The 12,364-nt window shown below is 36.6% G+C and overlaps 1 protein-coding gene across 3 annotated transcripts in view; it reads left to right on the forward strand.

Annotated features, from left to right (window-relative positions):
- Nucleotides 1–12,364, forward strand: part of PPP2R5E (protein phosphatase 2 regulatory subunit B'epsilon) — a 160,198-nt gene that overhangs the window by 2,009 nt on the left and 145,825 nt on the right. For 2 of the 3 annotated variants that reach the window (XM_025295397.3, XM_025295399.3), the window contains exon 2: nucleotides 302–465. In XM_025295397.3, the coding sequence (XP_025151182.1) occupies nucleotides 309–465 (157 nt within the window). In that variant the 5' untranslated portion in view covers nucleotides 302–308. The remainder of the gene's footprint in view (nucleotides 1–301; nucleotides 466–12,364) is intronic. The other variant, XM_025295398.3, reaches the window with a different exon arrangement.

Here is a 12,364-nt window from a genome sequence, read left to right on the forward strand (position 1 = left end):
GGATCTCAAGATGAGAAGAGCTGTGCAGTTAAAAAATGAGTACATGGCTTAGAAGAGTTTTTTCAGGTATAAATGAACATCTTTACTGCAATATTACAATATTGTTTATATAGTACTTATATTCTCTTTTCCACCAAGTTTTTGTTTTCCCATTGAATATAGAACTGTTAATTGATTTTATTTGCTTTTTTCCCCCCATATTCCCATTTTCAAAAAAAATGTGTGAGAATTTTAGAATTTGTGTAACGCACTTGTTTGCTTCCACCTTGGGGGTGTGTGGATGATACTTCTTTCTCTTCAGTAGGGATATGTCCTCAGCACCAACTACTCCTCCATCAGTGGATAAAGTAGACGGATTTTCTCGGAAGTCCGTCAGAAAAGCCAGACAGAAGAGGTCGCAAAGTTCCTCACAGTTTAGGTCTCAAGGCAAGCCTATTGAATTAACACCTCTGCCGCTGCTAAAAGGTAAGGCTCATGACCAGGTGTGGATTCCTTTTCAGTTGATCTTTTTATATCTGTATATAATTTTCTTTTTGTAAGTTCCATATTTGTTAAAATTCTATGTTGCAAGTTGAAGGACATGTTTTAGACAAGTCACTCCCCCTTTTTAGAGGGCTCAGTTGAACCTAAATAGCCATGGACAGATGAAAAAAAACTTATTATCAGGAGTATCTCTAACATTGATAAGTAGAAAAACTGAACGCCACAGAAACTTTAAGATGTCTGGGTCTGTGTTTTTCTTTTTTTCTTCTGTTGAGATTTAGATGTATACTTTGTATGCAATGACACCTATAAATTGTAGTCTTAATCACAGGAAGTAGTAGAGTATATGGGACCATTAACTTACATATAGAAAATGATACTTGAAATAATTCATTTTTTAAAATTGAGAAAAAATGGTCAGTAATTGATTACACGCATTCTTATTTTCAGATAGTACAAACAGGAAATGGATTTGATGATCATTCTTGTTTGTGGAATTAATTATGGATAAGTTCTTATGAGAACTGTTTTTTTCTAAATTAGACTTTATTCTCAAAGGAAATAAAAAAACTTGGTTTCCTTTAAGCTCAAAGGAAAGAAAAAACTTGGTTGCTAGTTGGTGAACATTTATTTCTATAGTGATTTGTGAAATTGTTTCAAAGGTATTATAAGAAAGTTATCATAAGAAAAGCTGGAGTGTGACTAGAAAATGTAGCGGAGGATGTTTCAAGCTTCTGTTTTTCCCATATGAATTTATGCTTATGTTTTTCCCAGTGTAAACTTGAAGTTGGTGGAGATGAAATGAGTATTTATTACTATAGAGATGATATAGCTACAGTTAATGAAGATGAGCTCATATGAGTTTGGTGGAGAAAATTTTTGACTAAAGATTTTGCTGGTAAAAATGAAAATAGTCTTTGTAAGACTTTGAAAGAAAAATGAAAGAAAAATTGCTAGGGATAAAAGTAGCCATGCTTGAACTACAAAGTTGGGAGGTATATTGGGTTCTTTACTAATTTGTTTACTCTGAAATGGACAGCTGATAACTACTATCATCTCTGTCTGGCAAAGGAGTTTATTCGGAGGAAGCAGTTTAAACTTTCTTAGAACAGATTTAAACTTTGTTATATTAATTTCTTGGGGTCCATGGTAAACATTTAAATTGGAATTTAACTGACCACTCAGAGCCATGATGTTGGTTTTGTGAGTAGTGAAAGAGGCATGCATGAGGCAGATTTGGCTCATGTTTCAACACTTTGCTGTTGCTTACCTTATTTAAAAAAATGTGGTAAAATATATATAACATAATATTGATCATTTTACCTATTTTAAAGTATGCATTAAGCATGGCATTTACCTTTGCATTGTGAAGGCATCCATCCCCATCTCTCATCTCCAGGACTTTTTCATCTTTCCCCAACTGAAATCCTGTGTCCATTAAATAAATACTGCCTCCCCATTACCTCTGCCCCTAACCTCTTTGCAGCCGTCATTCTACTTTCTGTCTATGAATTTGAATACTTTAGGTATCTTATATAAGTGCAATCCTACAATATTTGTCTCTCTTGTGGTTGGCTTATCTTGCTTAATGTAATGTCCTGAAGATTCATCCATGTTGTAGCACATGACAGAATTTCTTTCCTTTTTAAGGCTGATTAATATTCCATCACACACACTCACGCACACAAAACTTACCTTTTTCCACCTTTTGGTTATTGAGAATTATGCTGCTATGAACATGGGTGTATAAATATCTGTTTGAGTCCCTGCTTTCACTTCTTTTGGGTATATACCCAGAAGTGGAACTACTAGGTCATATGTTTAATTTTTTGAGTAATTGCCATGCTGTTTTCCACAGCAGCTGCACCATTTTACATTCCTACCAGCAGTGCCCAAGGCTTCTTCCAATTTCTACACATTCTCACTGACACTTGTTCTTTTCTTTTTTTGATAATAGCAATCATAATGTGCATGAAGTGGTAGTTCATTGTGGTTTTTATTTCCCTAATGATTAGTGACACTGAGCATCTTTTCATGTGTTTATTGGCTATTTGTATTTCTTTTTCCCATATTTTAAACGTAGTCCGGTAGTAATGAAAAATTTCCAAGATTTCTGCTCTCCAAAAATGTGATTTTTGTGAACTTGTATATTTTGCCAGCATAGGAGCATTGGAGAGCAACAAGATCATATAATACTAGATACATCTGCAAGCTTAATTCCAGACGGACTAAAAGTGATTCTTGTGTAATAAGCACGTTTTGGGAAAATATTTAGGAAGCATTCCATAAGTTAGATTTCCATATCTGTAGAATAACAAAGAAGTAACAGTCATGTACAGACTTGAGAAATGTGTGTATGTTCTTGATTATAGTGAATGTAGAGAGTTTGTTGAATGACATTTGTTGTCCTTACAATGGATTGACTTTTGTTTGTGTGCCTTCTTACAACTTTAGGAAGTGGTTTATGAACATAATGAAAATGTAAGACGAATTTCTTTTCTTTTTTTGCCATTTCCTTAGGAAAAACCAGAATAAATTATACATGCATGCCAAAGGCTAGCTACTGATTTAATTTTCTATAGAATTGTTTTGACTAACTTGGAAGGCCTGAGTTAATTTTATTTGAGGGTGCAATATAAAGTACAGTTGAATTTTGGGGGTTGCTTTAAAGAATAAAGTAAAACATGTCCTTAAGGTCTTTAATTTTAGGGGAGTTTGAAAATGGAAATTGTATAAACATTGTAATTATGTAACATTTTTAACATATTATTTTTGAAAGCTCAAAAATTAGGTATTCATTAATCATCACTTGTTTTGTGTGTTTGCCCTATAAAAATGTTTATTATAGACATCATAGTATTTGACTGAGTTATAAGTAACACTACCATTATTGCTTAGCATTTTAAAAAGTCTCTTTATTTGCAGAACTGTAATAAAGTGAAAGGAAAGTTTCATCTCTTTTGCTCTTTTTCTAATAGGTGGGGTTTTGAAATTTGTATCAGTGATTTTATTTTCTGCAGAAAGCAGCACCAGCATGTAGTTCTGTCTGTGTTAATATATTAGAGTGACCTGGCTTTTCCTGCAATTGTGAAATTGCAGGATAGACCTTGACATATAGACATCTGAATTTTCTCCATGAAGTACTTCTGAAAGTATTTTCAGAAGGTCCTAAAGTTTTTAAGCTTGAGGGACTTTTCCTCATTTTCCTGATAAGGGAAATTCAGTAGAGGTTGAGTGCCTTATGAGCGTCATAAGAAAGTAAAGACTTTGATGCTTTCTGGGTACCTGCACAGCAGGACGTGAAGCAGACTTTGACAGGTACCTAGGATGAGATAAACACTTGAAGCAGATACACACACACACCCATGAATAATAATTGCAGTAATACTAATAACTACTAGGAGTTATTATCTGGTCAGGTGGTTTATGTTCTCTACCCACTCCTTATTTCCTTCTCTTTTTAACTTTAAACGATTATATAAATTTAGATTTGAAGGAAATGTTTTTGAAAACTACCACCTCTTTGAAAATGTGATTATAATGAAAGTGGCATCATTGTTGCTAGGCTCACAATTCATCATACGTTTCTGAGACATTTTGCTTATAGTTCGAACAGTCGGTATCAGACATTCCCAAAACTTTGATGCCTGGAGGTGCTGTTCAGCAGAAAGAAACTCTTTGCCTCTTGATATTGAAACCTTTAGATGGGTAACATTTCTGTGACACTCATTCTCTGGTTGTTTTTTTTTAACTTTAGGCTTATGATTCATCATACATTTTTATTTTATAGGGTAACAGTTTGTAAGGACTTAAATAATTTCAAGTTAAAACTAGTTTTTGTGCTTTTGATATTGTTAGATGGGATAATTCCTCTTTCATTTGTATCTGGTTTGTATAGTGTATAGGAAAATGCGGATAGAATTCCTAGTTTTTATAATGGTCTAGGGCTCTAAACTGTATTTATAATGAGAATGATCGCCTAAGAAATAGTGTCCTTGATTTTAGTGTTCACCTTCCTCTGTGGAGGTTATGCTGCAGTGTGGCATGGGAAGAGGTACATAGGCTTTGTTTCCTGCAAGAGTTCTAGCTAACTTCTAGCTTTGTTGCCCAGGGCAAGTGAGTTAACTTCAGAAAGCTTGGTTTTCATATCTTTCAAATGGGAATGATAATAAAAATCAAGATATATGGCAGTACCACATCCAATACATTACTAACTATTGTCATTTAACTGAGATTTCAGAAGTTAGAATATGAATAATGTGAAATTATTATTTGACTTTTTATATTTTCATAGCAAAAAGTTGAAACTGGAAATTTCTCTGAAAATTAGGAAACAAGAGCATAGTTTTGTGGTCATGAACCTCTTTCAACCCCCAAATATGAAGAAACAGTGTGCAAATATGTTGACTTTAGTAGACTAGTTATTTTAAATATCTTTAATCTGAAGATTTTTTTACCTTCTGCATTGGTATCCTGCCACATATTTGAGTGTAATGCTTTTTTATTTTTAACTTACTAGTGTTTTGAATAGATAGTAGAGTTTTATGGTTCAAATTTTGAAAAATACAAAAGGATATGTAATGAAAAATCTTCCTTCCAAGTTGGTTTTCCTAATTAGTTCCCCTTCCCAGAAATAGGCAGCCATAATATACTTGTATTGTAGGTATAGGCATTTTTAAACCCTTGATTTAATTTGAAATGCACTGAACAGACTGAAATTATATGCACATTTTGTATGCACATGTCCATTTTTTTTTAAAATGGGAGAATTGTATAGCATTTTTCAAATTCTTGAAGGGGTATTGGAATCCAAAAAGGTTAAGAACCATTGATCTAGTGATCTAGTTTGTACCTTAGATTAGTGATGTATATTCTTTATTTTCTTTTCCCTTATGGTTTATTACAAGATATTAAATATAATTCCCTGTAGGGCCTTGTTATTTCCCTGTTTTATAGTAGTTTAAATCTGCTAACCCCAAACTCCTCTAATTTATTACCCCCCTCCCTTTTCCCCCTTTGTTAACCGTGAATTTTTCTTCTTTGTGAGTCTCTTTCTGTTTTATAATTTGTAATTGATGTATATTCCTTAGGCAACTAAATTGTAGTGTGTGTTTGTGTTATGTGTAAATGGTTTAAAAAAAATAATCATAAGCTTTGCTTTTGAACCAGAAGAACATCTGTAAGTTAATAGGTGTTAATGTTCAGCTTTGCAGCCTTTGAAGCAATGTGGTAATATTTTTCTTCAGGAGAAGAAATTATAAGATTTTGCACAAACCAAATCTCAAATTACACTGTTATCCTGTGTGAAAGATTACAGTAGTTGTAGTGAAGAGGTATTTCATTCACTTTTAGGTGGGACTTTATCTATCTTTTTTCATACATATATGTATCTCTCTCTCTCTCTCTGTATATATATATATCTGTTTATCTATATTCTCGGAGAAGGCAATGGCACCCCACTCCAATACTCATGCCTGGAGAATCCCATGGACAGAGGAGCCTGGTGGGCTGCAGTCCATGGGGTCGCTAGAAGTCAGACACGACTGAGCGACTTCACTTTCACGCATTGGAGAAGGAAATGGCAACCCACTCCAGTGTTCTTGCCTGGAGAATCCCAGGGACGGGGGGAGCCTGGTGGGGTGCCGTCTATGGGGTCGCACAGAGTCTGACATGACTGAGGCGACTTAGCAGCAGCATCTATATTCTCTATATATGTATATCTAACTATATCTATATCTATCCTAAAAGTCTGTTTCCGTAGAATAGAGAAAATTCCTGTACAGAGTCTTATGTGGGCCAATATAAATTGAGAGTAAGCATTCCTGATTTGTGAATGATTTAAAAGTAGAGTGGCAGCTTGCATTCATATCCATCCCATCTGAGTATGATAATTACTGCTTAATTCTTAACCTAGGATTCATGGATTTCTGGTTGGGGATAGGGTGTATGTGTTATAGATGGGCTTCAAGGTTCTAAGAACCTCCTAAAATTTTATGTAAAGTTTCTGTGTATGTGCTTTTTTTTTTTTTTTCTGGGAGGACAGAGTTCATTGCTTTCATCAGATTCTCAAAGATTTAGCGTAATCATTACTGCTCTTTCCCCAGAGTTAAGTGCTTCTGGCTTAGACTAAAAGATTGGGAAATTGTTATTATTATTACTGTTTTTTCTGTGTATCAGGTTAGCTTTGTGTGTGCACAGATGCATTGGATAATTATCAGTAAATATTGTAAGCTTTAAACAGAATTCATCATAAAGTGGGTCTCTCCAGGATATAACCCATCCAAGACATAAAAATGAATTAAATTGTGAAATAAAACCTCTCATAAGGTGATCAGATCAGATCAGTCACTCAGTCATGTCCAACTCTTTGCAACCCCATGAATCGGAGCACACCAGGCCTCCCTGTCCATCACCAACTCCCAGAGTTCACTGAGGCTCAGGTCCATCGAGTCAGTGATGCCATCCAGCCATCTCATCCTCTGTCGTCCCCTTCTCCTCCTGCCCCCAATCCCTCCCAGCATCAGAGTCTTTTCCAATGAGTCAACTCTTCGCATGAGGTGGCCAAAGTACTGGAGCTTCAGCTTTAGCATCATTCCTTCCAAAGAAATCCCAGGGCCGATCTCCTTCAGAATGGACTGGTTGGATCTCCTTGCAGTCCAAGGGACTCTCAAGAGTCTTCTCCAACACCACAGTTCAAAAGCATCAATTCTTCGGCGCTCAGCCTTCTTCACAGTCCAACTCTCACATCCATACGTGACCGCAGGAAAAACTATAGCCTTGACTAGACGGACCTTTGTTGGCAAAGTAATGTCTCTGCTTTTGAACATGCTATCTAGGTTGGTCATAACTTGACTTCCAAGGAGTAAGCATCTTTTAATTTCATGGCTGCAGTCACCATTTGTAATGATTTTGGAGCCCCCAAAAATAAAGTCTGACACTGTTTCCACTGTTTCCCCATCTATTTCCCATGAAGTGATGGGACCGGATGCCATGATCTTCGTTTTCTGAATGTTGAGCTTTAAGCCAACTTTTTCACTCTCCACTTTGACTTTCATCAAGAGGCTTTTGAGTTCCTCTTCACTTTCAGCCATAAGGGTGGTGTCATCTGCATATCTGAGGTTATTGATATTTCTCCCGGCAATCTTGATTCCAGCTTGTGTTTCTTCCAGTCCAGCGTTTCTCATGATGTACTCTGCATATAAGTTAAATAAACAGGCTGACAATATACAGCCTTGACGGACTCCTTTTCCTATTTGGAACCAGTCTGTTGTTCCATGTCCAGTTCTAACTGTTGCTTCCTGACCTGCATACAGATTTCTCAAGAGGCAGATCAGGTGGTCTGGTATTCCCATCTCTTTCAGAATTTTCCACAGTTTATTGTGATGCACACAGTCAAAGGCTTTGGCATAGTCAATAAAGCAGAAATAGATGTTTTTCTGAAACTCTCGTGCTTTTTCCATGATCCAGTGGATGTTGGCAATTTGATCTCTGGTTCCTCTGCCTTTTCTAAAACCAGCTTGAACATCAGGAGGTTCACAGTTCACATATTGTTGAAGCCTGGCTTGGAGAATTTTGAGCATTACTTTACTAGCGTGTGAGATGAGGGCAATTGTGTGGTAGTTTGAGCATTCTTTGGCATTGCCTTTCTTTGGGATTGGAATGAAAACTGACCTTTTCGAGTCCTGTGGCCACTGCTGAGTTTTCCAAATTTGCTGGCATATTGAGTGCAGCACTTTCACAGCATCATCTTTCAGGATTTGGAATAGCTCAACTGGAATTCCATCACCTCCACTAGCTTTGTTCGTAGTGATGCTTTCTAAGGCCCACTTGACTTCACGTTCCAGGATGTCTGACTCTAGGTCAGTGATCACACCATCGTGATTATCTGGGTCGTGAAGATCTTTTTTGTACAGTTCTTCTGTGTATTCTTGCCATCTCTTCTTAATATCTTCTGCTTCTGTTAGGTCCATACCATTTCTGTCCTTTATCGAGCTCATCTTTGCATGAAATGTTCCTTTGGTATCTCTGATTTTCTTGAAGAGATCCCTAGTCTTTCCCATTCTGTTGTTTTCCTCTATTTCTTTGCAGTGATCACTGAAGAAGGCTTTCTTATCTCTTCTTGCTATTCTTTGGAACTCTTCATTCAGATGTTTATATCTTTCCTTTTCTGCTTTGCTCTTCGCTTCTCTTCTTTTCACAGCTATTTGTAAGGCCTCCCCAGACAGCCATTTTGCTTTTTTGCATTTCTTTTCTATGGGAATGGTCTTGATCCCTGTCTCCTGTACAGTGTCACGAACCTCATTCCATAGTTCATCAGGCACTGTGTCTATCAGATCTAGGCCTTTAAATCTATTTCTCACTTCCACTGTATAATCATAAGGGATTTGATTTAGGTCATACCTGAATGGTCTAGTGGTTTTCCCTACTTTCTTCAATTTAAGTCTGAATTTGGCAATAAGGAGTTCGTGGTCTGAGCCACAGTCAGCTCCTGGTCTTGTTTTTGCTGACTGTATAGAGCTTCTCCATCTTTGGCTGCAAAGAATTGAGGTGGTCCTTTTCTACTTAGAACTTTTTTCTCTTGGTATCATTCTTCAAATTTCAGCTCAAATGGGACCTTACGGAGCATCCTGCATCACTTTAAAAAATAATCTTCTTTGACACTTCTATCATTTTATTGTTTTTTAGCATCATATTTATAACCTGAAATTATTTAATCTTTCTTTACTTGTATGTTATCTGTTTTTCATCCCCCATGAGAATGTAATCTTTAGTGTGAATACCTTGTTTCACTTATCTCTAGGGCCTAGACCAGTGCCTCATATATAGTTGGTATTCAGTAAGTATTTGTTAGCAAATGAATGAACATTGTTAGATCACAACATTGAGATTATTAGTAATAGCAGTATAGACATTTGTTTTTCCTTTCTAAATATTAAAATTCTTCCCCTCAAATCCAGGCCATGCAGATTTTAACTAGTAATTTATACAAAATAGTAAACTTGTTTAATGAAAAATTTTCAGTTTTAAAGGATCAAATTGCTAAGTGTTCACCTAAAATGCTGAGAATGGGTTTATGTTCTGTGTAATTCTGCGTGTTTCAGGTTAAAAACAGAAGTGGTATCTTGTGGAGAGAGAATAGAGTGCATTATATGTATGGTAGACTAAGTCATTCCTTTTACTTAGGGGATTCATCACTTTGATTTTGCACAAGTTAAGATGTTAAGTACAATGAAATTTCTTTTTTCTGCTGGTATTTGGGGACTAAATTATGGGCTGATCAGATAATCAGATGTTCTTTCTTAATATAGTTTGAGAGAATATCTGATATTTAATGGACTTTAAGAGCAATGCTTTACGGTCAGATTTTCTTGTCTTTAAAACTTTTATAATAATGTTAACTCTTAATATTAATTAGATTTTGTAGCACTTGAAAAAGAACAGTAAAGTTTCTCGATATTCCATAAAGGCTAACTAAAGTAATTCTTTGATTTGTTTGCCAATGACATTCTCTTTTACCACTTAAAAATACTTTTCTATCTTTGGTATTGTAAGATTTTATTTAAAAAACCAGGGATCTTATTTTTATATTATAGTACAATTATGCATAAAAGAACTTATGCATATGATAGCTGTGTATTATTATTGTTACCTAATATATAACAGTATATACCTAACATATGTATCATATATTACTTGTGGGAGACAGTTACCCTCCCTGAGGTAAGAATGATCTCTGGGGTCACACACACGTAGGTTTGAATTCCAGGTCCTTCACAGCCATGTGACTTCTGAGCATTGGCTTTATATCTTCAAAACTGGGAGTGTATGGGACTTCCCTGGTGGCCCAGTGGCTAAGACTCTGTGCTCCCAAAGCAGGGGGCCCTGAGTTCAGTCCCTGTTCAGGGAACTAGATCCCACATGCTGCAACTAAGATCTGGTGCAGCCAAATAAATAATTAAATATTAAAAAAAAACCCCCAAAACTGGGAGTGTATTAGAAGAGTGAACTCCGGGAGTTGGTGATGGACAGGGAGGCCTGGCGTGCTGTGATTCATGGGGTCACAAAGAGTCGGACACGACTGAGCGACTGAACTGAACTGAACTGAACTGAAGAGAGTCAGATTAAGTACCATCAGGCAGGTAGAACATTTAGCTCAGTGATGGGGACATTGTAGGAGTTGAAAAGTATTAACTATCACAATTATGGTAAGAACTGCATAGTAGAAAATGCTTACCAGTGTTTTCAGTTGATTTTTTATTTAATTCATTACATGGACACCCCACTCCAGTACTCTTGCCTGGAAAATCCCATGGATGGAGGAGCCTGGTGGGCTGCAGCCCATGGGGTCGCTAATCGGACATGACTGAGTGACTTCCCTTTCACTTTTCACTTTCATGCATTGGAGAAGGAAATGGCAACCCACTCCAGTGTTCTTGCCTGGAGAATCCCAGGGACAGAGAAGCCTGGTACGCTGCAGTCCATGGGGTTGCACAGAGTTGGACACGACTGAAGCGACTCAGCAGCAGCAGCAGCAGAAAGATATGGAGTGAGTGGAGCTATGAGAATTAGACTGTAAAAGCAAAAGAGGGAACTGGTTCTTGTGGAACAATCTCAGCATTATTGTTGAGTCAGTTTGAAACCAACTTCTCATTTCAGGAGTAAGAAAGATGGCTAATGTGATTATTTTCAAGGGAAATTCCATTTGTGGAGAGTTACCTAGGAGAAACTATTGTTAGGTAAACTAATTTTGGAAGCTGTCTAGTAGGACAGGATTTACAAACTTTTTTTGTGATTGCTTACTCCTGTCAGTAAAAGTAACATGTATTTCTGTTTATATATTATATATATATGTGCTATTATGTAAATATGTAATGCATGTTAAGAACATACACGGACATAGAAAATTAAAAAGGATGATACTGAAAAATACAACATGCAGATGTTCTTAATACTTCGTCTTTTAACCTTCTTTTCCCTTGCCCGCCCTCCCAGCACATTCACTAGCCTTGGGCATCTCTTTATTTTGATGTTTTGTTTCAAAGAGAGAACCTTCTTTTTAGGTTTTGAGCCTTGTTAAATTTATAGCATTTTGTTTTGAGCCAGAAAGAGTTGACACTGAACCCAAATGTGTAGAGTTGAATGTGAATACTTCTTTGTTTATCTTCTTGAGGTTTTTGTCTAGGCTTTTGAGTTTATTGCACCTTAAAGAAACAAAATCTTAAATGGACGATTTTGCCAGTTTGAGTATTGTAGATGGTTCCTATTGAGGGCTCTTTGCTGTTGATTGGTAGGTTTCAGAGGGCTTGTGAATTTAACCCTCATGAAATTCCAGGCAGTATTTTATGTCTCTGTGCAGATTGACATTTTTCTGGGCATAGGGTTTAGAGTGTTCATCAGATTCTCAAAAGGAGTTTCTCCCCAAGGCTAGCAATCATTGCCTTGGGTGGTGGGTGTCCATTTGCTCAGAGCAGAAAGAGAGAGAATTTGTCATATGACCCGTTTCTATAGAAGGGAGATCTCATGTCAAGAGATTTCTCCTGCCTGTGTCTTCTGATTTTTAATTCTTTTTGGTATCAAACAGAATCTTAAAAGATGTTTGAAGGTAGAAGTTGCTACGTGACTCCAGTGTGTTTGCTTGGAAAATTTTGATCAGTGTCTTTTGAAAAATTAAGCTGAATGAATGTAAAATTGAGAGTGCCTGTAAAACAGCATTTTCTCTGGAACAGTTGTAGACCAGGAAGAAGTCGGGTGGAGAAGCTCAGGTTATCTTTGCTGGTGAAGAAATAATTTAGTAGCCAGTGAAGCAGAAGAGAAGCACTGTCTCTTGGTTCTGCCCTGTGCCGGGCCATGTAGCGCGTGGTGTGGCATTGATGCTTCGCAA

The sequence above is a fragment of the Bubalus bubalis genome, chromosome 11 (assembly GCF_019923935.1).
Source record: "Bubalus bubalis isolate 160015118507 breed Murrah chromosome 11, NDDB_SH_1, whole genome shotgun sequence".
Classification (NCBI taxonomy): Eukaryota; Metazoa; Chordata; class Mammalia; order Artiodactyla; family Bovidae; genus Bubalus; species Bubalus bubalis.